Raw genomic sequence first — 27,002 nt, forward strand, 5'->3', positions numbered from 1 at the left:
TAATTACTTCACATTTAAATTATAAATGCTACTGAAAACATGACTCAGACAGACATCATATCGGCGTTAATACTTTTCTTAAAACTCAGTCCAAGATAGTGTTGTAGGAAATATTTGCCAGACTAAACACTTCTCCGAAAAAAAAGGAAATCACTTCTGTTATTGATAAACTAAAAACTACATCATCCTCACTACCGTGACTATAACTTCCGTCGGGATCATAATTTCAGGTGAATCATCGCTGATGTGAAAACATCTCGTCCCTCGAGATCACTCGCACCTTTTTTGCGCCCGGTAGGCGGGTACCTCGGCTCCTTTAAGGCAATGAGGAATTAAATCTTGTGCGGAGGCAGGGGAGAGGGTTATTCCGTAATGCACTGTGGCAGAGAGGGTTAGCGCAGGAACCAATGCGATTAAAGCGGCTGGAGGAAGATGCGCCTGTCTGTAGCCTGCTGGACGGCGAGAGGTGGTAAAGATGGTCTGAGTTTGGAATCTCCTCGTCGTTTCTGCCGCTTTTTCCTTTCCCGTACTTGTTTTCTATTTTAATTGAGATTCCATGATCCCTTCTTCCTTTTTGTTCGTTTTTTTCTTTCTCCTTTAAAAACTCTTCCTTTTCCCGGTCCGTTTTTTTAATTTATTTGGCACGTGAACATTTAGTTTTTCGTTTGCAAGTTTTCGTTCTCCTCCTCTCCATCACCTGGTGTGTGTGTGTTGTGCGGACCTGCCTGCGACCAGCCCGTTCTGACTCAGCACCGCACCTGAGCGCCGCAAACCCAACCGAGCATCCTCACAGAAGCACAGGCAGAACCTGCAGGGGTGGAGAAGTCGGACTACAGCTTTAACCAAGACAATCACACAAGCGCATCCGTCCGTCCTCGGTGCGCAACGGAGAGCGCAAAAAGCGCAAAGATAATACGCACCGAGCCCAGGGGGGGATCCTACCGAGCCACCGATCGCGGACGGCTGGTTTGCTTTTAACCTTTCAACTGGCATAGCGCGAGGCATCAGCAGAAGAGGAGTGGAGAGAGCGCGCGGGGTACGAAGAGACTGGGCATAGCGCGTGCACTCAACGGAGCGGGGCATGTGGATGTTCGCACTTCTCTTTCTGCAGAGCATCCTGAATGGTTTGTCGTTATTTTATTTTATTTTTAATCTCGATTGCATTTTGTATTTTTTTATAAAACAGCACAGAGTTAAAAAATGTTGGAAATGTAGATGAAGAAATTCAGACCAAGCAGTAAGGTCAGAGCAGATGCAAATTAAAATCAATCTTCAGTGGCGTGACGGTTAGTCACCTAAACAGGAGGATGTGTCGGGCGAGGCTGGATTTTTCGGTGTGATCGTTTAAACCTGCTTAGTAGCTTTAACTGAAGGTGGCTGGATTCACTACTGACAGAAAAAAAAACACACCACAGTCCTGTTTTCTGTGTGAACCATGTTTCCAGTCTTCTAGACGGTTTTCACTAATTGCACAGGTTGTCCGTTTCTTCCCATTTGTTTTACGCTTGATGGGATGTTAACGGACACGACCTTCTGCTTAACACTTTAAATGATTTAGAAATAATTTAATGATGCATCGAAATTTCGAAGGCAATTCAAGAACATTTTTGTATTTCAAGGCACTAAAAACAATTATTTAGTGCTGTAGCCAGTGCCTTGACAGTGACTGACGTATTTTATATCAGTTGTCTTGCCCCTCCCCCAGTCCAGACGACTATTTTGAAGTTAATCGCCTTTTACAGCTAAATAATTCGATTTTATATATACTACATCAAAAACGACAAAAATTACTACTGTTAAATAAAGAGTTGTAAACAGACATATTTGAATATTTTAAGTAAATATATGAAGTCTATGCTTACATTTGTCAAAAACAATTGTTAGGCAATATTAAAATAATGATATTAAGAAACCATAAGCATACAAATCTGTTACATAAAGGTTTTCTCTCATTTCTGTGGTCATTTAATTAATTGTAAATGGAGAAACCCTGGCTGAACAGGTTACGCGTATGTACCTTTGCGATTTACAATGCCACCAAGCAACAAATGAATATTGACTTGTAAATAATCAAATGCTTTTAATAATATGTAAAGCCACGTGGATAAAAATTCCTCTAAATTCAAGGGTGGATTATTGTAAAAGGATTGTGCAGATTCTTGATGAAGACGCTCTGTGGGTGTGAAGGGTCTGGGTCCATGGTTTCTGCCCACTGCTTCCTCAATAACACACCAAGCAATTCATCCTTCAGACGCTGAAATGACTGATGAACAATATGTGATGGAAAATGGCAAAAAACAGGTTTAGGTCGGGTACAAAACCGTGTGTGTGTGTGTGTGTGTGTGTGTGTGTTAATAACAGGGTGTCCCTGCACTCAAACCCATGAAGGGATGTATATGTGCATTAGAAAAGCTCGTGTGCTTAATTGACTTTCTCTTGTATATGTGTCGACTTCGATGCATTGGCGTCTCACTGGTAGGCGAAGCAGGACGTGTGTGTGTGTGTGTGTGTTTGTGTGTTTGTGTGTGTGTGTGTGTGTGTGTGTGGTTGTGTGTGTGTGTGTGTGTGTTTGTGTGTGTGTGTGTGTGTGTGTGTGTGTGTGTGGTTGTGTGTGTATCTGGGCTGTGCAGGCATGGCGGTCAGTAGGTAAGAGCTAGGCAGGGTGTGTACGACGAAGGAGAGAGTAATGGAGGAAAGAAAACATGGAGCCACAGAGGCAGGAAAACCAAACAATCTCCTTCAGAGGACAGACAGACAGACAGACAGACAGACAGACAATCGGTCAGTGATGGCTACTATATGAAAACTAGAAAAAATGTAGAGGGAGCTATGTGAAGGCAGTTTGGGGTAAAATAGCTATAATAGCTTTATTCTCCCCCCCCCCCCCCCCTTATTTTTTGCACAAAAAAATGCGGTTTGGTTAGAAGCTGATGTGGACATAGTGGGTATATGTCATTTCAGAGTAGCGGTGTGGTGTTGGGGGTGTCTGTAGACTGAACCCTTCTGTCTGTTCGAGGTGACGAGAACCTGAAGATTCTATTCATCATGTTGGTTTAGAGTCCTTCCTTAATACACCATATAGCATCATGTGGATTGTTGATTTAAAGGTTAGACGGTGGGCTGCGTCCTGACTCCTCCTGTGTTTGTACATTGTGTACACTGTGGGTCGCCCTCTCCCCCAGACCTCCTGGGAGCTTCTCATGGGCTTTAAAATACTGTGTTTTAAAATGGACCATCCAGTCAATGAGGCCGTTTCATGTATATTATGATACTGATTAGGATGAATAATTTGAGAGTCATTTTATCGTTTCTCTTGCGTGACTATTAAGACAAATTGCTGGTAAAAGCTGTTTTTTTCTGCTCTCCTCTGTAATTCTTTTCTAGAAAATTCTAGATGTCTAGAATGGTTTTAGCACATGCTCTTTGGCCTGTCTCTATGGAAACCTCCATTATGAATGCCATGGCTGGGTGTTTGATTAAACAAGGCTAATAGTAAGAATGATCCCAGAAGCACATTAGGCTTTAGATGACTGGTGATAGATAAACAATTTATTCAACCTATTATTCTGAGGTCCCAAATAATACTTAAAATATAAACGTGTTTCCTTTATAACATTGTGCTTTATTAGCAATGTATAGTTAAACCTACAGGCCTACCTTAAGGACAAAAATATTTAAATGTGAACACAAATGATTATATTGTGCCATCACTGTCCAGGGAGGGAACAGAAATGTCAGTCTGACACACCATGTTTGTAGCTGTGACACTATAAAACCTGCCTACACAAACAGAAGCAAAGGATGCACAGAAGACGATAATCCCGTAACAATCCTAATCTTGCTCTAAAACCTATCCTGGTTTTTTTTTACTAGAGATTATACAGCATCAGTATGTTACAACATATGCAGTTGCCAAGAAAAACAAGCTCTCAGTAATCCAGATAAAAAAAAAGATGTATATTTTTAAGTTAATAATGCTGAGCAATTTGGTTTGCAGAATACAGGCCGTAATGTGACTCAATTTGGTTGTGAGGAAGTGTGATTCGCGGGAGATAATCTATCGGGGGCAATTAAGACAGCTTGCTGATTAAGGGCCCATCTGTTCGAGTTTGTGAGGTGCTCTTGAAAGACTAACCCTTCAATCCTCTACTGTCTATTTAAAGATTCTCTAGAGTTAGCATCAGCCTGCTGGTCTAGGACACTCTTTGGCTTCTCTGTGAGGACTCAGGAGATTTAATGGGATTAAAACCAATTATTGCCATGTTTGCCTGACATACTTAGGTGCTGTTTATCTTTTGGACAGATTTTTTACTCATCCTAGAAACCTTTTTCCCCCCTGCTTTATCATTGCGAGGTGAAAGGAGGAACCTTTTTTGGCTGGTTGGGGTTCTAGGCAGATTGCTTCTGTTGTGATTTCAGGTGAGATTGACCTCTTTGGCTGTTGTGTGTGAATGATATCGGCAGCAAAAACGACGATTCATTAAGAATATTTGAGTCAGAGCCACCCAGTAGCATGTGCAGACACGTGTGACCTCTATTGGTTTATGATAAATTATGGTCACAAGTCATTAAAGTGTAGAGGTCATTAAGGTGAAGAGGTCATTCTGATGGTAGTGTAACTGTTGTGTTACTGTTGAGAGATTTCTGGTAATATCACTTTCATGAATCTGCACACATTTTGTCTTAACTGAACAGCAGAATTTCACAAAATTATTATTTTTTTATTAGACTTTTACTGAAAAAGCTCCTTAAAAACTGGATAATTGGGAGACTGGAAGACTGGAACTCTAGAAGTTTGGACTTGACTACTTCTACATGTGTTTTCTAGATATGTTTCTAGAGAGTGTTCCAGTTTGCTTCTGTCTGTGGAAAACATACTCACATCTTTCTCTGCAAGAGCAACAGTTCGAATGGCATTTTGCAAACTGGTTGTGTCAATTCCAACGTTGCCATGATCTACCTCTCTGCACTGTCAGCCAAGCGGACGTATCTGCATGGCCTTCAGTTTAAAAATGGTAATGCCATTACAGTTGTGCTGCTGGCTAATAACTCAGATGTATGAACAGTTCCTTAGGTAGGTAACAGTGCAACTAGCAGGCAAATTTCCTTAGGAAGGTAACAGTGTTAAACATCGCTATGCTAAGGCAGGAGGATGTGCTAAACCTGTGTTAAATTGAATAGGCCCATCACTTCAGTTTCCTATATATATATATATAAAACCTAATGGATTTAGCTGCATTTATAATAATAATGTAGCTTATTTCTATTGCATTTAACATGATACAGGTAGCAAATGTGAAATGTTAAATCTACAGTTTGCATGGTGCTCAAAGCAGTTTAGCATAGTGCTAAAAGCTGTCCAAGAATTTTAACTCTCCGTAGACATGCTTTCTCTTCACAGAGCTCTAGGAGTGAACCGCGGTCACATCTAGTATAAAGTGCAAAGTATAAACAAATTCTGCCATTCTTTCTCATCAACTGAAATGATAACAACAAAAAATATATATATATATTGCTTGTGTTTTACATGTAAACAGTCCGTATCAGCCCTCTGGACTTCCTCCAGTGTTCAGACAGCGTCTGTCTGGCGTCTGCCATGTTGTAGATCCACACTAAACCTGCTGCTGCTGGTCTCTGGTGTTGGGGCAGGTCGTGGAGACATTATGTAGCTTCAGGTGGTGGCTTTGTTTGTCAAAGTCGTGGTTTATTTTGCAACACAGTGTGGTGAGATACTGTGAGATGTTTGAGATACTCTGAGATGCTGTGAATTGCTGTGAGATACTGTGAGATGCTGTGAATAATTGTGAGATGCTGTGAGATGCTGTGAGACCAAACTGGTGGCAGGCATTTTTAGCCATCTGTGTCTGTGTGTGTGTGTGTGTGTGTGTGTGTGTGTGTGTGTGTGTGTGTGTGTGTGTGTGTGTGTATAAAAGTGTCCTTGTTTTGTACATCTGAGTACACATTTCAGATGGCCTGTGCTATAATTTGGGGAATAATTGAGCATCTCTTTTTTGTCATGATCTATTAATAATCCATATCCTGCAGGTGTTTTTCAGACTCATTCCATTGGCGAAGAAATGACTTAAAAAGCATCTTCATTTACCATTTAACCATTTAATAAATACACACTTAAACACAGTTTCCCATCACATGCTCCATGCTGTTCTATCTAGCACTGCTACATGTGCTGATATTTATTATATTCTTACTTAACTGATATTAAATGATGACAATCCAAGGGCATCATTTATTTTCTTGAATGATGCCCCCAAAAGCATCATTATTAGTTCATTTTGCAACATCCTGATGTACACAGCTTTATCTTCTATTCTCTGGCCACTCTCCAGTGGAAACTAACCATCCACCAGCATCTCAGGAACATGTTACTGTTTTATGTGTGTTTTCCCAGTTAAGCATCTCATTAGTGTGTCAGTTGCCTGAGGTTTCACACACTGCTACCTCCTCTCTATCATCCTTTCCCCAGAAGTGATTATGCTAATTGCTGTTTGATCAGATGATTAAATTATAATTCGATTAATCCTGGGTACTAAATGCCCTGAATACATTTGCGTCTGCTCGGCTGGCTGGCAGACGGCCCCGGCGATGCCACGGTCCGTCTTGCAGGCCGTCGTGCACGTGCGTGCGGAGGTGAAGCAGAGAGGCGAGCAGCGGGCGCAGGAGAGGAGGTGTGGAAGACGAGCCGCCCCGGGGGGCAGATCCTGCAGGAGGAGGGGGGAGACGTCAGCACGACGTGCTGCCAGTCACTGCAGCTGTGTGGGAGGCAGAAGCCCCTCTAGCACTCTGCAGTGGGTGTGGCCCAGAGACTCAGAGTGGGCGTGGCCCAGAGATCCAGAGTGGGCGTGGCCACACCGGACACTAAATTTCTGAGACTGGGGATCCCCAAGTGTGTGTGTGTGTGTGTGTTCAGGGCTTTGGGCTAACGACGGAGTGGGAGAGTCATTGCTACTCTGTCTTTTATGGTGAGTCACTACAGGTGAATAGGATAATTTTATAAAACAACACATATTACAATTAATATTTGCCAGTTGACTACTGGCTTTCTTAGAGGTTTCCTCAAACATTACGTTTATGCATGCCAAGGAGACTTAATTTAATTCAAATAAGATAAGAGCTCTTCTTATTAGCATTCATCTAATTAGGCACATTTGCATACTGTTGAAATTAAAATGTTTGTTAAGGGTAAAAGATTTTATAGACCCGCATTTCAGACTGTTTCACAGGAAAAATGAAATTAGAAAAATTGTGCTGTAGATTTTTGGTTATGAAAATCATTACATGATGAATTTTAGCAGTGCTCTCTTAAGAATCAGCCGCAAATGTGCATTAGCCACTGGGATCTCAGATGATACGCTTCATTTATTGAGAAATGCTGCCCCAATTATGAAGGAACCAGCATATACACTGATGTCCTATTTATATTCTTTAGTACATAAAGTGTTTTTGTGGTGTGTAGAGGAGCTAACCTTTCAGAAACTGAAAGCAGACGTGAACAGATGAGAGGAACCAAAACATGTAAAAGAACCATATTTCCATAGAGGTTTAAAAAAAATAATTTTAGGATAATGCTGTAAATAAAAAGCACAAAACTGACTGATGGGGGGGCAATCCTCATTTTAGCTGCTGTGTCTTCCCTTTCTGTTGCCCTACACTGGGGTTGTTTTGTCTTTTTGCCCTTGTTGCCCTTCACTGGGGTTGTTTTGTACTTTTGCCCTTGTTGCCCTTCACTGGGGTTGTTTTGTACTTTTGCCCTTGTTGCCCTTCACTGGGGTTGTTTTGTACTTTTGCCCTTGTTGCCCTTCACTGGGGTTGTTTTGTCTTTTTGCCCTTGTTGCCCTTCACTGGGGTTGTTTTGTCTTTTTGCCCTTGTTGCCCTTCACTGGGGTTGTTTTGTACTTTTGCCCTTGTTGCCCTTCACTGGGGTTGTTTTGTACTTTTGCCCTTGTTGCCCTTCACTGGGGTTGTTTTGTCTTTTTGCCCTTGTTGCCCTTCACTGGGGTTGTTTTGTCTTTTTGCCCTTGTTGCCCTTCACTGGGGTTGTTTTGTACTTTTGCCCTTGTTGCCCTTCACTGGGGTTGTTTTGTCTTTTTGCCCTTGTTGCCCATCACTGGGGTTGTTTTGTCTTTTTGCCCTTGTTGCCCTTCACTGGGGTTGTTTTGTCTTTTTGCCCTTGTTGCCCTTCACTGGGGTTGTTTTGTACTTTTGCCCTTGTTGCCCTTCACTGGGGTTGTTTTGTCTTTTTGCCCTTGTTGCCCTTCACTGGGGTTGTTTTGTACTTTTGCCCTTGTTGCCCTTCACTGGGGTTGTTTTGTACTTTTGCCCTTGTTGCCCTCCACTGGGGTTGTTTTGTACTTTTGCCCTTGTTGCCCTTCACTGGGGTTGTTTTGTACTTTTGCCCTTGTTGCCCTCCACTGGGGTTGTTTTGTCTTGTTGCCCTTCACTGGGGTTGTTTTGCTCAGGCAGCTCTTGATCACTTTTCTCTTTGCCTTAATGAAGAGCCATGAGTTCTTTTAGGGGGGCCTTGGTGGAGGGGTGTGGTGGAGGGTCATAGTCGAGGGGAATGGTCAAGGGGCGTGGTGGAGGGGCGTGGTGGAGGGGCGTGGTGGAGGGGTGTGGTGGAGGGGTGTGGCAGAGGGGTGTGGCAGAGGGGTGTGATGGAGGGGTGTGGTGGAGGGGTGTGGTGGAGGGGCGTGGTTGAGGGGCGTGGTGGAGGGGCGTGGTTGAGGGGTGTGGTGGAGGGGCGTGGTGGAGGGGTGTGGTGGAGGGGCGTGGCTGAAGGACATGGCAGAGGGGTGTGGTGGAGGGGTGTGGTGGAGGGGTGTGGTGGAGGGGCGTGGTTGAGGGGTGTGGTGGAGGGGCGTGGTGGAGGGGTGTGGTGGAGGGGCGTGGCTGAAGGACATGGCAGAGGGGTGTGGTGGAGGGGCGTGGCTGAAGGACATGGCAGAGGGGTGTGGTGGAGGGGCGTGGTGGAGGGGTGTGGTTCAGGGGAGTGGTGGAGGGGTGTGGTGGAGGGGCGTGGTGGAGGGGTGTGGTGGAGGGGCGTGGTGGAGGGGCGTGGTGGAGGGGTGTGGTGTAGGGGTGTGGTGGAGGGGCGTGGTGTAGGGGCGTGGTGGAGGGGCGTGGTGTAGGGGTGTGGTGGAGGGGCGTGGTGTAGGGGCGTGGTGGAGGGGAGTGGTGGAGGGGTGTGGTGGAGGGGTGTGGTGGAGGGGTGTGGTGGAGGGGTGTGGTGGAGGGGCGTGGTGTAGGGGCGTGGTGGAGGGGAGTGGTGGAGGGGCGTGGTGTAGGGGTGTGGTGGAGGGGAGTGGTGGAGGGGCGTGGTGGAGGCGAGTGGTGGAGGGGAGTGGTGGAGGGGTGTGGTGGAGGTGAGTGGTGGAGGGGTGTGGTGGAGGGGTGTGGTGGAGGTGAGTGGTGGAGGGGTGTGGTGGAGGGGTGTGGTGGAGGTGAGTGGTGGAGGGGAGTGGTGGAGGGGTGTGGTGGAGGGGTGTGGTGGAGGTGAGTGGTGGAGGGGCGTGGTGGAGGGGCGTGGTGGAGGTGAGTGGTGGAGGGGAGTGGTGGAGGGGTGTGGTGGAGGGGTGTGGTGGAGGTGAGTGGTGGAGGGGTGTGGTGGAGGGGTGTGGTGGAGGGGTGTGGTGGAGGTGAGTGGTGGAGGGGCGTGGTGGAGGGGCGTGGTGGAGGGGCGTAGTGCAGGGGTGTAGTGCAGGGGAGTGGTGGAGGGGCGTGGTGGAGGGGCGTGGTGGAGGGGCGTGGTGGAGGGGCGTGGTGGAGGTGAGTGGTGGAGGGGAGTGGTGGAGGGGAGTGGTGGAGGTGAGTGGTGGAGGTGAGTGGTGGAGGGGTGTGGTGGAGGGGTGTGGTGGAGGTGAGTGGTGGAGGGGTGTAGTGCAGGGGTGTAGTGCAGGGGTGTGGTGGAGGTGAGTGGTGGAGGTGAGTGGTGGAGGGGAGTGGTGGAGGGGAGTGGTGGAGGTGAGTGGTGGAGGTGAGTGGTGGAGGGGCGTGGTGGAGGGGTGTGGTGGAGGTGAGTGGTGGAGGTGAGTGGTGGAGGTGAGTGGTGGAGGGGCGTGGTGCAGGGGTGTGGTGGAGGGGTGTGGTGGAGGGGAGTGGTGGAGGGGAGTGGTGGAGGGGTGTGGTGGAGGTGAGTGGTGGAGGTGAGTGGTGGAGGTGAGTGGTGGAGGTGAGTGGTGGAGGGGCGTGGTGCAGGGGTGTAGTGGAGGGGTGTGGTGGAGGGGTGTGGTGGAGGGGTGTGGTGGAGGGGAGTGGTGGAGGGGTGTGGTGGAGGGGTGTGGTGGAGGGGAGTGGTGGAGGTGAGTGGTGGAGGTGAGTGGTGGAGGGGCGTGGTGCAGGGGTGTAGTGGAGGGGTGTGGTGGAGGGGTGTGGTGGAGGGGTGTGGTGGAGGGGAGTGGTGGAGGGGAGTGGTGGAGGGGTGTGGTGGAGGGGTGTGGTGGAGGGGAGTGGTGGAGGGGTGTGGTGGAGGGGAGTGGTGGAGGGGAGTGGTGGAGGGGTGTGGTGGAGGGGCGTGGTGGAGGGGAGTGGTGGAGGGGTGTGGTGGAGGGGTGTGGTGGAGGGGAGTGGTGGAGGGGTGTGGTGGAGGGGAGTGGTGGAGGGGAGTGGTGGAGGGGTGTGGTGGAGGGGCGTGGTGGAGGGGCGTGGTGGAGGGGCGTGGTGGAGGGGCGTGGTGGAGGGGCGTGGTGGAGGGGAGTGGTGGAGGGGAGTGGTGGAGGGGAGTGGTGGAGGGGTGTGGTGGAGGGGAGTGGTGGAGGGGTGTGGTGGAGGGGCGTGGTGGAGGGGTGTGGTGGAGGGGTGTGGTGGAGGGGAGTGGTGGAGGGGTGTGGTGGAGGGGTGTGGTGGAGGGGAGTGGTGGAGGGGAGTGGTGGAGGGGTGTGGTGGAGGGGTGTGGTGGAGGGGAGTGGTGGAGGGGAGTGGTGGAGGGGTGTGGTGGAGGGGTGTGGTGGAGGGGTGTGGTGGAGGGGAGTGGTGGAGGGGTGTGGTGGAGGGGTGTGGTGGAGGTGAGTGGTGGAGGGGTGTGGTGGAGGGGTGTGGTGCAGGGGTGTGGTGGAGGTGAGTGGTGGAGGTGAGTGGTGGAGGGGTGTGGTGGAGGGGTGTGGTGCAGGGGTGTGGTGGAGGTGAGTGGTGGAGGTGAGTGGTGGAGGGGAGTGGTGGAGGGGTGTGGTGGAGGGGTGTGGTGGAGGGGTGTGGTGGAGGGGTGTAGTGCAGGGGAGTGGTGGAGGGGCAAATGACATGGCTTCTCTATATATCTATATGTCTCTTCATCTCTACATTTCATGTCTTTTCATCTCTATATCTCTTCATCTCCATCTCTTCATCTTCATCACTTCATCTCTCCATCTCTTCATCTCTACATCTCTCCATGTCTCTTCATCTCTTCATCTCTACATCTCATCTCCATCTCTACATCTCTTCATGTCTCTTCCTCTCTTTATCTCTCCATCTCTTCATCTCTACATCTCTCCATCTCTACATCTATTCATGTCTCTTCATCTCTTCATCTCTACATGTCACATCTGATTCAGCCCAGTAGTGAACCACCAAGCGTAGATTCAGGTGTGCAGGAGTGAACTCTGAACTGTGAACTCTGAACTGTGCCCTGCCGCTGTCCTTCACTAGGGCTGTGTCCTCCCAGTCTTGCATTGTGCCCTCTCGTTTATACGTGCTTTAGGAGACAGAACACATGCCCCTTGTGCTCTGATCCCTGAACGAGATTCTTGAGCTGGTGTCATAGAACATGTCTGGGCACCTTCTGTATAGATAAGTCACTAGGCGCATTCAAAACAAACGTTAAAATGTTTTTGTCAACTCTTGTCGGGTGCAGCAGGCTGTGGTCCTGACCCAGTGGATCATTAATAAGATGGCACCTGACATCTGCAATGATTGACAAGCTGACACTGTACAGGCTGTTCACTCCCTTTGCCAAAAGCCCATTGAATTCTTACATATTTATTAGGTAAGAACACATGATGTCACCACTGCTGGACATTTCTGTGATGGAGTTCAGCTTAGAAACTCAACATAAGCTCAACATAAGTCTATAATGTCCTGAATAGTGAACACTGTGCTTTCTTATTTTAGCTTCTGAAGAAATTACTGGTTTATTTGAAATCATATGAGCTGTACATACTTGCAGGTTTCAGAAGGTGTGCATGAATACTGCGTCAGAGAGGTTCTGAGATGTTAGCTAAAATGAAACCGCAGGTGGGCAAACAGGCGGGTTCTCTGATCTCATTGTGTGGAGCAGTGAGCTGCCTGTCTGGGTCGTGGGTGCGGGGGGGGCTCGTCCTCCCCCAGCCCAGCACACGGATGCACCCGAGGGGCATGTGAAGCAGCACCTGGGGTGCCACAAAGCCCACACTCACGGGCCCACAAGTCTCCCTTTCTCCCTCCCGCGAGGGTGCCGCGGTCTGGTTTGACGGCCTGGCAAGCGAAGCCCTCTCCGGAGGCATCAAACTCACACTGAGGGTTCTTGTCGATGCCCATGTCCACCATGAATGAGGACAGGATGTCTGCTCGTGAAGACGATCACATCACTATTAATGAGCGGAGCGGGTCCGTCCACCGAGACACTGGGCTCATAGTGCTGTGATCTCTCCTTTGAGCAACGCCTGATAGAGGACTTTCTGTGGCCCGACAGAGATGTTTTTGACCTCACACTGAAAGTGTTTTAGTAAGCAAATTCCTATTGGCTGCGCTGGCATTCAGAGCCGGGCAGCTGTTCTGTGGGGGCCAGGATCAGGACCCCCAGTTCACTGGTGCTGATTAAAACTGGTGCGATAAGACACGCAGGAGGCTATCTTGATCACACAGACAGACATGGATAAGATTGGGCCCGGTTTCCCGCCTGGATTCACGAAACGAGGGCTGAACCTGGGTTCAGGTTGCGTGATACTGCGTGGCACAGAGATGTAGTAGGACGATTATATTAGTAGCAAATCTGGCAATAACATTTGTGAAATGTAAACATTTTCACCTGTTTACGTAGACGGGATTGTTCTGTCAAATATATCATTTGCTCAAATCAAGCCTGCTTTTATTGTCATTTGCTTCGTATTTTTTGCACATGTTGCAGTAAGACATGTATTCATAGTCCATAGTGACATGTATTCATAGTCCGTAGTGACATGTCCTTGATTCACATCAAACCTGAATGTCCTGTACACACTGTAGTAACTGTAGCTGTAACTTGATTGATTTGCTGGCACTGAGAGGGCAAAGCATAAGAGCTGTTTACACACACTGCTTACACGCAATTGGCTACTTACACACACTGCTTACACGCGATTGGCTACTTACACACACTGCTTACACGCGATTGGCTCTAGCAGATGCTTCCTCTCATCGCGCCTGTTCTCTGCTTAATCCTAATGAGCCGATCACATTCGCTCATTTGCAACATGACAGGGGCGTCTCAGCCCCCCCCCACGCTGCCAACATCACAGCGCTGGTGTGTCTGCGCAGATCACAGCTGAGCAGACGGAGGAGGCCCTTCTTCTGTCCGTCATGTCCTGCTTAATATTCATGAAAGCAAATTGGCAACTGCCTGCGCAGGCGGAGTCTCGGGGGATCCGCACACTGGGGGCTCACACTTGCTCAGGAGGAAGCCCCACCCTGCCCTCTCCAGCTCCGCCTCTGCCTGCTATAGCTCCGCCCCATCCTGTCCTATCCAGCTCCGCCTCCGCCTGCTATAGCTCCGCCCCTGCGTGGTATAACTCCGCCCCCATTCTCCCCAAATGGAACTCTACCCTCATCCCGTATCCCTCCCCACCCTCTGCCCCACCGCCCGTCCCTTCGACAGCCCCCAGGCGGTAAGCTGACGGCTGCTTTAATTACCCCAGGGCCCTCTAGCAGCCTGTCAGGACCCTCTAGCAGCCTGTCAGGACCCTCCAGCCCTCCCAGCGGCTGTGTTGGCTTGACGGGACAGACAGCAGCGTCCCGATCCTCAGTCCTGCCGTCACCAGCACAGCAGGACTCACTGCTCAGCCCTGGAAGTGTGGGGAAAGGTCACTGAACCAGGATCCGTATCTCCTAAATCCATGCTGATATTCTCCTCTGTGTGGTTCGTCTCTGTGTACGTCATCTCAAACACACTTGCCTGTGTTATTTCTGCATGAGAAAAGAGAGAAAAGAGGTGAAATTTGTGAAGAGCCTAGATTCCCATTCACCAGCACAGACCTCAGACCTAGTTATGGACATAATGTGACCTAAGGTTGAAACTGTACAGACAGAAGTAATGGAGCTAGTACACAATAAAACTGTACAGACAGGTAATGGAAGCTAGTACACACTAAAACTGTACAGACAGGTAATGGAAGCTAGTACACACTAAAACTGTACAGACAGGTAATGGAAGCTAGTACACACTAAAACTGTACAGACAGGTAATGGAAGCTAGTACACACTAAAACTGTACAGACAGAATGTACTACACACTGAACTGTACAGACAGGTAAAGGAGCTAGTACACACTAAACTTATACAGACAGAAGTAATGGAGCTAGTACACACTAAAATTGTACAGACAGAAGTAATGGAGCTAGTACACACTAAACTTATACAGACATACGTAATGGAGCTAGTACACACTAAAATTGTACAGACAGAAGTAATGGAGCTAGTACACACTAAAACTGTACAGACAGAAGTAATGGAGCTAGTACACACTAAAACTGTACAGACAGAAGTAATGGAGCTAGTACACACTAAAACTGTACAGACAGAAGTAATGCAGCTAGTACACACTAAAACTGTACAGACAAGTAATGGAGCTAGTACACACTAAAATTGTACAGACAGAAGTAATGGAGCTAGTACACACTAAAACTGTACAGACAGAAGTAATGGAGCTAGTACACACTAAAACTGTACAGACAAGTAATGGAGCTAGTACACACTAAAATTGTACAGACAGAAGTAATGGAGCTAGTACACACTAAAACTGTACAGACAGAAGTAATGGAGCTAGTACACACTAAAACTGTACAGACAGAAGTAATGGAGCTAGTACACACTAAAACTGTACAGACATGTAATGGAGCTAGTACCCACTAAAACTTTACAGACAGAAGTAATGGAGCTAGTACACACTTCAATTGTACAGACAGATAATGGAGCTAGTACACACTAAACTTGTACAGACAGAAGTAACTGAGCTAGTACACACTAGGTACTATGGTGATATGGTATGGTGTGGTATGGTGTGGTGTGGTGTGGTATGCTTCACTGTAAGCAAGTTAGGTTGACTATTCAGTCCAAGTGTTGGTTCATATATTGACTAGAATACTACAATAAATTATAATTGAATTATAAATATAAATTATAATTATAATTAAAATATAAATAAAGTGCAGGTTACTTATTTTGACATGTACATGATAAACAAAACATACTTAAGATTTAATAATGCAAGTAATAAATAATAAGAAGATTGTTAAAAACTCTTCCAGCAATTGTTTAGAAATGTTACATTAATACAAACAAAAACTAGCTATAAAAAAGGTTAGGTCTTAAATCTGTGTGTGTGTGTGTGTGTGTGTGTGTGTGTGTGTGTGTGTGTGTGTGTGTGTGTGTGTGTGTGTGTGTGTGTGTGTGTGTTAATGTGACATTTCTAAAGGCAGTAAATCAGGGCTGGATGTGTATAATTATGATGCTGTTTTTCCACATATTTTAGCTGATGTGGAAGACAGGATGAATGGGCAACACACACACTCACAGCAAATGTAACGTTTTGTGCACTGTTGCATTTTTGCACTGCCAGATTTGCTGCAAACAGAACAGATTTCTCCCCTCAAATCCCCAGACTGACATAACCAACACAGCCAATCACCAGCCTGACATAACCAACACAGCCAATCACCAGCCTGACATAACCAACACAGCCAATCAACAGCCTGACATAACCAACACAGCCAATCACCAGCCTGACATAACCAACACAGCCAATCACCAGCCTGACATAACCAACACAGTCAATCACCAGACTGACATAACCAACACAGTCAATCACCAGGCTGACATAACCAACACAGCCAATCACCAAACTGACATAACCAATACAGCCAATCACCAGACTGACATAACCAACACAGCCAATCACCAGCCTGACATAACCAACACAGCCAATCACCAGCCTGACATAACCAACACAGCCAATCACCAGCCTGACATAACCAACACAGTCAATCACCAGCCTGACATAACCAATACAGTTGGTCATCAGTGTGTCACAGCCAGCAGAACACCAGCAGAATATTGTCATGAATTTGCCCATGGAAATCCATGGAAACACTGGGGTTGGGCAAAGCGTTAGAGTGCTTGTTAGCTGCCCATTACTGCTCGACCCAGAATGGTGTCTACATTACGTTGGATTAAGAGGACAGCTTTTAAAATGGCATATAGGAATAGCACAGTCATTGTGTCTGCCATGTCGGTATTGACTGCACATGTATTTAAATTAAGTGCATCAGTGACTCGGAAAGCAGCTTGTGATGGCTGTTCAGACAGAAGCATATGATGAAGACAAGCGCTAGGGATTTCTCAGGCGAAACACAAACTGCTAATGCCTTCAAATGATTTTTTAAAGTTTATCTGCTTACTGGTAAATTTCTTTTAAATATAGTTTACTTCTTTCTCCACAAACATTTTTTTAATTTCTCTTGAGCACACTAATTGTTAAATAGCTGAGCAGTGAGCACTATATGAGTCTCATCTGCAACTCACTTTGATCATAATTCCTCAGGTGAAATGATGGGAGGAAATTCTAGACTTAAGCAGTGGTTGGATATTCACTTTGAGAGAGAGAGAGAGAGAGAGAGAGAAAGAGAGAGAGAGACAGACAGAGACAGAGAGAGATAGAGACACAGAGAGAGTGAGTTTAAATAGAGATGGTGTTTAATGCTTATATGCTATAAAGCACATATGTCGCCACTCAAAGGTGTGTGCTGGGTTCAGCTAATGTTAATGCAGTTAATGTTAATGTAGCTAATGTTAATGCAGCTGGTGCAGCTAATGGTAATGTAGTTAATGTTAATGCAGCTAGTGTTAATGCTCTAATGTTCATGCTGAGTACACTGTAGTTTCACATACCTGGTTGTGGTTGGAGTAAGAAATAGAAGGGAGAATCTTGGTTAATTATGGATGCATTCAGCACATTATTGAATGACCTCATTTTTGCATCTTTATGGTTTATGGAAAAATTACATCAATTATAAGATTATCCTCGGGTCACTGAGCATTGTGAATGCTTTAAGCAACAGGGAGGGTATTGGACCTTCATTGGCCTGGTTCATTTAGTATTGGACTTTCATTGGCCTGATTTATTTGGTATTGGACTTTCATTGGCCTGGTTGATTTGGTATTGGACCTTATTTGGCCTGGTTGATTTGGTATTGGACCTTATTTGGCCTGGTTTATTTGGTATTGGACCTTATTTGGCCTGGTTGATTTGGTATTGGACCTTATTTGGCCTGGTTGATTTGTGAGGTGTGACCCATTACACATAAACACATTTAGTCAGTATTATGGCATTAAGAAATTGCATACAGCATTAAAAAAGGGAAGAATTACAGCATGTTTACTAAAGTATGTAAACTGTGTCAGCCATTTAAGATATAGATCATATATTTAATCAGTATAAATGTTTGTGTATAATCTGTATGAATGTTCATGACACCATGCTGTGTTTTAATTTATCAGTTGAAGTGAATTTAACCACAGCCTGTAGAAACATTCATGAATTCTCTCCTCTCATGGGGAATTCGTGCATATTTTCAAGATTCAGGTTTGAGGGGGAATTATATGGACCTCTCAGTACAGTTATTTTCTCAAGTAATCATTTCTTTATGCTAGAACTGGCAAATGATGAATAGTGTTATCAAATCATTAATACATTCTTGCTGCAAACAGTTTTTAGGAGCTGATGTGATTATTGTACCCCTGTATGAAACTTATCACATGTCACCATATGAACTGACAAGTAAGGGAATATTAGAATATGAAGTACTACTGTTTATAGTTCACTTTTGTTTGCTTTTCAGTTAGTTTGATTGTGTGTGTGTGTGTGTGTGTGTGTGTGTGTGTGTGTGTGTGTGTGTGTGTGTGTGTGTGTGTGTGTGTGTGCGGGTGTGTGTGGGCAGGTGTGTGTGGGTGTGTGTGCGGGTGTGTGTGGGGTGTGTGACAGCTCCTCTGTCTCCAGAGAGAGCAAAGCCAGCTGTCCCAGTCCAGACATTTACTGCCAGCAGAACACACTCCATAGAGTGTCTCCACAGAGAGTCTTTACAGAGTGTACCCAAAGAACGTCTCTATAGAGCGTCTCTATAGAGCGTCTCTATAGAGCGTCTCCATAGAGCGTCTCCACAGAGTGTCTCCACAGTGTCTCCATAGAGCGTCTCCATAGAATGTCTCCACAGTGTCTCCACAGAGCGTCTCCACAGTGTCTCTATAGAGCGTCTCCATAGAGCGTCTCCATAGTGTCTCTATAGAGCGTCTCCATAGAGCGTCTCCATAGAGTGTCTCCACAGAGCATCTCCACAGTGTCTACACAGAGCATCTCTATAGAGCGTCTCCATAGAGCGTCTCCATAGAGTGTCTCCACAGAGCATCTCCACAGTGTCTACACAGAGCGTCTCCATAGAGCGTCTCCATAGAGTATCTCCACAGAGCACACCCACAGAGCACACCAACAAAGTGTCTCCAGAGTGTCTCCACAGAATTTCTCCACAGAGCGTTTCCACAGATTGTCTCTTGCACATGAAGCAGCTGGTAATTAGCAGGCAAGGAGCGCAAGCTCCGCTGGTACTGCTGTTGTTCAGGAGAGCACGGGCTGCCCCGTCACATCTAAGTCCTTTACTCCAAATGATGATCATCTCTGGCTGAATTCTTAATTTGGACTTTTTCACAGTTTATGGCGCTAACTAAACTTTACCAGTTGCTCGTTGTCCTATTGAGGTGCTACCTACAGGCACTGTGTATGACTATAAACAGTAAGGATGTCCCATAGTCACAAGCAGACGTGTCTGTCTGCTAACAGAGCACATGAATGTTTTCCAGAGGTCATGTGCATGACGGGGGCAGCTTCTCTTGTGCCCCACCTATGGCTGTAGTTTTTATCCAAAAGGAGGAGTCCTCACGTAGATCTTTGATCAGTTTAGCGTGGCTTCTAAAAAAACACATTTCTAATGTGCTTTTGATCTTTGAAACAGCATGGGCACTCAACTAAATCTAATTACACTCAACTAAATCAAATTACACTCAATTAAATCTTTCAGTTGATTCACAGGGATCTGTTAGTAGATTGGTATCTACAGCAGAGGAATCTTACGTACTACATATTTTTTTATTGGCACATCGGGCCGTGATGATGAGGGCATACTGTGGTCTTATGGTGCAATATTCTCTCATATCCCTCGGTTAACATCTCCTCTTCTCTGTCTGTACCCTGCTCTCCTCCCCACAGTTTTCGGTGAAGATCTACATTCCAGCTTATATTTTATCAATGCATCTCTGCAAGAGGTAGTGTTCTCGAGCACCACAGGGGCGCTGGTGCCCTGCCCCGCCGCGGCCGTGCCCCCTGCCACGCTGCGCTGGTATTTGGCAACAGGAGAAGAGATCTACGATGTGCCAGGCATCCGGCACGTGCACCCCAACGGCACGCTCCAAATCTACGGCTTCCTCCCTTCCAGCTTTAGCAACTTAATCAATGACAACACGTACTACTGCACCGCCGAGAATCCATCAGGGAAGATCAGGAGTCAAGACTTACACATTAAGGCCGGTGAGCAGAGACGTCTTCCCCTCTCACACGAATGGGACCGTGCGTTTACAGAAGCGGGATGTGCAGAGTTGTGCTTTCTGTCGTGATTCTGGTGATAGGTGTGGGAGAGATGGATGAAATACTTAAATATTAATGGGCCTGTATGCGGGTTAGTCATGCAGAGAACACAATGCTGGAATTTGGGTCAGGGGTTTTTTGTGTTTATCCTTTCAACAACCTCTACAAAGTTGAATATCTCCAGCGTCCGACTTTAGCTTCAAATCCAGAAACCTAATTTAACTAATTGACCAAATTGACCAAAAATTCTATAATTTAATTATATCAAGATGGTGTAAAAATAATACTGAATATCACATGTATCATATATGAAGTGCGTCATGTGTAAAGTATGTCCCGCTTTTGTATGCAGTATTTCGGGAACCATACACGGTCCGTGTGGCGGATCAGAGAGTCATGAGAGGCAATACAGCTGTCTTCAAGTGCATTATCCCGGCTTCGGTAGAGGAGTACGTCACTGTCGTCTCGTGGGAGAAAGACACTGTCACAATCGTCTCAGGTAAGAGCGTCACTCACAGAACTAGGAATTTGTGGACTTTTTGTTTGTTTGTTTGCAATTTTTACATGTCAAGTTAGAAATGCCAAGGTTGTCATGGGTGATTTGAAGATGATCCTCTATGTGTGGTCAGTATGAATTTCACCAGTAGAAGCTGCAAAATCTTCCAAATGTGTCTCTGTGGCTTTAGCTAGGACCGTCCTTAAGATGTTAGTTTGAATGGAAGGTTTCAGTAATCGTTTGGGGTTTTTATATATATATATATATATATATATGTATATAGGTTCAACTGGAGAAGGTTGAGAGTACAGTGATGGTTTATGATGGAGAATATTCAGAAATGTCAGACTCTGGTTTGCAGGGTGGGACCTGCACGTGGAATAATCACGTGTAGTACTTACAAAGTTGAACTGTATGGCGCTTATGTGGAAAATTACATCAAAGGGTACAAAACATTTGAACTCTGAGGTTTGATGTTCACAGTAGAAAAAAATTATCTGGTGATGTCAACTTGGATGTGAGTTTCCGTGAACCTGCAGCTGTGGTGCAAAGCACACTAAAAAAGATCTTAGTAAAAGAATAATTTTCTCGGAAGGTGCCCACTCTGTAGGGTCCCACTGGTTTTCAGAAGGTGCCCACTGGTTTTCTGTAGGGTCCCACTGGTTTTCTGTAGGGTCCCACTGGTGTTCGGAAGGGGCCCACTGGTGTTCTGTAGGGTCCCACTGCTGAAGGTGTTCTGATGAAGGTGTTCTGGTCAGTTCAAGGTTTATACTCATATGTCCTGTCAAACCTGACTCACTTCTGTAGTGCACTCGAGAGTACTGATGATAAGACCTGTGATTCATCATTATGACATTAACATAAAGCACTCAGTATAATGACCTTTGACCTTGATTTCCAACTTGTATTGATTCAACACAGACCTAAAGTCTTAATCTTAGTCATTTGTGAGTGAAACATCTTGATTATGGACATATGCAATCAAATCCTTTACATGTGATCATAAAGGAATAAAGTTGCTGTGTTGGTGCTTGTTTGGGCTGTTGTATTGTGTGATAAAGACATGTATGATGAAACACCATGCTACTCAGGCTTGATATTACTCATTATTATGGGTAATCCATCTAGTATGTGCAGATCAGCGAAACATCAAATGCTTATACATGATACCTTTAACATACAAATAAATAACACCTTTAACATACAAATAAATAACACCTTTAACATACAAAAAAGAACACCTTTAACCTACAAATAAATAACACCTTTAACATACAAATAAATAACACCTTTAACATACAAAAAAGAACACCTTTAACATACAAATAAAGAACACCTTTAACATACAAAAAATAACACCTTTAACATACAAAAAATAACACCTTTAACATACAAAAAATATCACCTTTAACATACAAATAAATAACACCTTATCATACAAACAAATATCACCTTTAACATACAAACAGATAACACCTTATCATACAAACAAATATCACCTTTAACATACAAACAGATAACACCTTATCATACAAACAAATATCACCTTTAACATACAGATAACACCTTATTACACAAACAAATATCACCTTTAACATACAAACAAATAATACCCTAATATCAAATAAATAACACCTGAACATACAAACAAACAACATCTGAACAACAAACAAATAAATTGACGCATAAACAAATATCACCTTAACATATAAACACATACTACCTATACAAATATAACTTTAGTGCTTTTCTATTGAATATTGCTCATGTGATTGAATGTCCAGGATAACAATGCATGCTGGGTATTCTGCAGATGTACGTGTAACACAAAGAGATCCCCCCCCATTCCTTCTGCATAAATCAGCATTTGCGTGGCCAGCTCAAGTACACGGCTACACGGTCCCTCTGAGACTGGGGATTTTCCAGCAAATCATGGAGAAGATGAAATGCATAATTACATAGTCGGGGTTGTCTTAATTAATGAACTGTGATTGAAAATATAATTACAATATGAATTACCTCTCAGTATAAGGACTGTTCAGTAGTCATTTGAAGCAGAGCCTGTTTTAAATGTGAAAGAACTGGGCCTAATGATTCCACTAACTCACCATTAACCCGTCATGCATTTTAAAATACACTGGGATGGGTGCTTTCAGATTCATGACCATGCGTCTGTCCCCACCCCTCCTCCACCCCTCCTCCACCCTCTCGGGCTTTTGATAAACAGTTGACCACACTAATGAAGAGATGAAAGGACCACAGGTGAAAGAGATGTGTGTGCTTGAGTTTCCTGCACACTGCATCGCACCTAATCTCACTGGGCTGGGGAGGGACATAGAGCTGAGTGTGGAACAAGAGCAGGATGGAGACTCTCTCTCTCCACCTCTCTCTCTACCCCATCTCTCTCTCTCTCCACCTCTCTCTCTCCACCTCTCTCTACTCCACCCCCCCCTCTCTCTCTCCACCTCTCTCTACTCCACCTCTCCCCCCCTCTCTCTCTCTCTCCACCTCTCTCTCTACCCCATGTCTCTCTCTCTCCACCTCTCTCTCTACCCCATGTCTCTCTCTCTCCACCTCTCTCTCTCTCCACCTCTCTCTCTCTACTCCACCTCTCTCTCTCTACCCCATGTCTCTCTCTCTCCACCTCTCTCTACTCCACCTCTCCCCCTCTCTCTCTCCACCTCTCTCTCTACCCCATGTCTCTCTCTCTCCACCTCTCTCTCTACCCCATGTCTCTCTCTCTCCACCTCTCTCTACTCCACCTCTCCCCCCTCTCTCTCTCCACCTCTCTCTCTACCCCATGTCTCTCTCTCTCCACCTCTCTCTACTCCACCTCTCTCTCTCTACTCCACCTCTCTCTCTCTACTCCACCTCTCTCTACTCCACCTCTCCCCCCCCCCCCCTCTCTCTCTCTCCACCTCTCTCTCTCTCCACCTCTCTCTCTCTACTCCCGACCTCCCCCTCTCTCTCTCTCTCTGTTTGCCTCCTTTATTTGCTAGCCTTTGTGCTTTTGTTCAGAGACTCACCCATTTGATCTGGTCTGTTGCGCTGCCTTGAGTGATGAGATATGGGTATTGATGTGCTCTCTAGATGAAAGTGACCCGCTGCCTCGCATGTCCAACAGACTCCAGTGCAAACACTGAGCTCTAATGTTCACTCTGCACACGATCAACATGCTACAGGTTTCACACATTACAGGTTTCACATGTTACATGTGCATATGGAAATTTGAGACCGGTATGATTTGGCTTTTTAACCATAATACCCTCATCCACCACCACCACCACCACCACCACCACCAGTACATCCACCCTTCCTGTTCAAGAGTCAGTGCTGCAGTCTCTGGTAGCTTCTTCATGAACTTTGTTTATCATATGTAACCCATTTAACACATTTATGGACATTTAAAAAATACATGCAAAGAAAAAAGAAAGAAATCTCTAAGGCTCACCAGTGGTGGATGTTGAAATGGTCTGTTAATTTAACTGGAATACAAAACATCACAACCAGAATAAGCACAACCCTATCAGAGCGCCTCACAGAACACTGACGTTATGATTTCAACGATTTTATTAACCAAGCACACCCAAAATGTTTAAGAAACTGAATGACACAGATATGTTGAGTAAAGTACAAAATTATATGATTGAAATCAGAAACTGATCCAAAACACAATGTCCAAGTACATAAAATAATTATTGTAAATTTTACACTGGGTATTTGAATGAAGCAATTATAATTACCCTCATAATTTATGATATTACAAATTCCACTAATAGGGCAAAATCCACTAAAAGGGCACAATGGTATTCTATAATAATAAATGCACTTCTCAAAATCACAAAAATATCAAGAAATATGGATTGAACAAGATTTTTTTTGTTTAATAGTGTTAATCAAAGAAAGTATAAATATCATAATCTGCTCTGTGTCACAACGTATGAGCAACAACACATAATATAAACGACACACTCTGTAACATTAATAGAAATAGCAACCTGCTCTGTCTCACAGTCATACTGTGACGTTTCCATAGCCTCTCTGAAGCCTGTAATGTGTGAAACCTGTAACATGTGCTGGTTAATACGTGGACTGTAAACTGATGAATGAGAGTAATGCCTCATATCCACTCAGAAACACACTAGCACGTGCGTAATCACAGTGTAGCCACAGTCAAGGCAGATCTAGTTAAACCAGTCCTCAAATGTCCAAGGGGTTGGCAGAGCACACGGAGGATCAGGTGCGTTCCTCTGCAGTCGCTGTGCAGAGCGGAGAGTCCTCACGTAGCTCAGAGATTCAGGAAGTAGAGACTACAGCAGTGGTCCTGACACGTCCAAATGATACACAATAATTACACAGGCGGGTCATTAGCCAAGCTCTCTTGAAGTTATTGCAGATTGGCTAAAACGCACACACACACACACACACACACACACACACACACACACACACACACACACACACACACACACACACACACATATATATATATATATATATATATATATATATATATATATAGGTTACTATATGTGATATATATAATGTGATAATTTATACATCTATATTTATATTTATATATATATATATATATATATATATATATATATATATATATATATATATATATATATATATATATATATATATATATATACTGGTTCCTCCTGCTATTAAATTAGAAGCACTCTGCACAGCTGATGAAGGACCTCTGTCTCAAATGTCATTTCTCTGGAGACACTACTACAATTTTTTATATCTACATATTTTATTCAAGTACATTGCAGTTACTTACCTCAAATCTTCTTGAGATTTTTATATATATTTTAACTGCAAACCTACCAAGCAATTACCATCTCAGTGCTTAAGGAGGGTTGTATGTTTTTCTAATTGACTGGACAGCACTATCTCCAGTTTAGTCATTAAACTGGCTAAATGTACTTGGACTAAGACCAGACTTACCCGCCATATCAACTTTATTTGAAAAATGTTTGAGAAGCAACATCATTCCTAAGGGGTTTCAACTCAACTTTAATCCCAACAATAATAATGACCACTATTACAGGTCAGTACAAAATACTATTTAAATGCAGCACAAGTGTGACAGAAGTCACTTTAGAGTCACTAAACTTGGTTTTAGGGAAGAGTTGTAGCGGAAGACGTCACGAGCGGGCTCACTCCTGCAGGACTTGCAGGACCTGCAGGCTTAAATCAGGGCGTGAGACTGAGGAGGGACAGGTGCAGGTGATTGTTGAATATGCGGGTGAATTAGACTGTGGGAGTGAACGGGAGGTGGAGTGAAGTGGAGTGGGCGGCTCCCCTGTGGGGCTGGCCCCGCCTACTGTGACAATGATAATTATGAGTCAGTTAGCAACTATGCTAAAAAAATTGACAAACATAATGAAGAAATAGATAATATTAAAATCAAAATAAAATACACATACCGGTAATTGTATTTATGAGCGTAATTGCATAATTCTGACCCTAACATACTTTCGACATACATCTGGAATTAACTTCTCCTGGAAGATCTGCTCTATCCAAAGCCCTACAATTTGTACCTACAAGGACTATCTCTAATGAATCCCATTAATGACACAAAAACATTTTTCAGACGTTTAAGACTACATGCTTACTTTAATAAAAAATGGTCAAGATGCTCAAAATACACACCATGATGCCAGTGAAAACCTTGACTTTTCTAAATATAACTCAACTAAATCTTCCTGGGCACCTCCTACAGGTGAATTTGAAGCATTCGATTTGTATATTAACTCCCCAGGCTCCAATTTCCATCTACTGTGCAAGCGCATACAAGATGGCGGCTCCCATGACGGCCATCTTGGTGGATTCTAAAATTCACAATCGGAGTCAACGGTGACATACCGTCCATTGTATATACTGATGGTCCAAACCATCTGAAATGGTGTGAAGGAGCAGACTGAAGTGGTCCAAGAGTAGCTCTCTGGGTCTCATGCATTCCTGTCTTGTAGTTTAGGGCACATTGAATGTAGACAAAGCAGACAACCACCTATATCCAGTAGCAGCACGTTTTGCTATTGCCATTATGTAAGTCAGGGGGTTGTTCACAGTTCTGACCTCAAGTTAGGCACCATCAAGATAATTCGTCTACAACAGTTTACGAGCTCGGTACCTTTTCAGAGGAAGACTTCTGCTACTAAATTAAGCAGGTCATAGTTTATTGTCATGTTCCTGATATAGAACACCACCAGCCAAGCCATGTAAGGTAGCACAGCGCTTGTGTGTGTCAGTGAAGGCTCAGCCTATTTCAGCTTGGCTTACAGGAGGCCTTTCTTAGAACGGTATAGAATAGATCAGTAGCTCCGTCATCCTGTGATGCCGTGTGACCAATGTAGACTCCTCATACCCTGAAGAACTGACACTTATCCAGGGGCAGGGATGGGCCGTCTTCCCTCAAATGATCAGAACGTTTGAGGTGTGTGATCTTCATGCTCAGAACCAACATCTAGACACCCAGGTTTTCCAGATATGTTAATAGTTAAAGATATTCGTGTCTCGGTTCCCCGTTTCCACCATCTTCTCGCAAAGACATCGTTTAGCCCCCCTGACACTGCAGGGTCCCCCAAAACCAAAGGAGGTGTGACACTGTATCATGACTCCAGAATTCAGTTGCTC

The 27,002-nt window shown here is 45.0% G+C and overlaps 1 protein-coding gene across 2 annotated transcripts in view; it reads left to right on the forward strand.

The window, feature by feature from the left end:
- Nucleotides 1-354: 354 nt before the first annotated feature.
- Nucleotides 355-27,002, forward strand: part of dscamb (Down syndrome cell adhesion molecule b) — a 116,910-nt gene continuing 90,262 nt past the window's right edge. For both annotated transcript variants that reach the window (XM_076981899.1, XM_076981900.1), the window contains exons 1-3: nucleotides 355-1,124; nucleotides 19,475-19,792; nucleotides 20,202-20,348. In XM_076981899.1, coding sequence (XP_076838014.1) covers nucleotides 1,082-1,124; nucleotides 19,475-19,792; nucleotides 20,202-20,348 — 508 coding nt within the window. In that variant the 5' untranslated portion in view covers nucleotides 355-1,081. The remainder of the gene's footprint in view (nucleotides 1,125-19,474; nucleotides 19,793-20,201; nucleotides 20,349-27,002) is intronic.

This window comes from Brachyhypopomus gauderio, chromosome 19 (assembly GCF_052324685.1).
Source record: "Brachyhypopomus gauderio isolate BG-103 chromosome 19, BGAUD_0.2, whole genome shotgun sequence".
In the NCBI taxonomy this organism is placed as follows: Eukaryota; Metazoa; Chordata; class Actinopteri; order Gymnotiformes; family Hypopomidae; genus Brachyhypopomus; species Brachyhypopomus gauderio.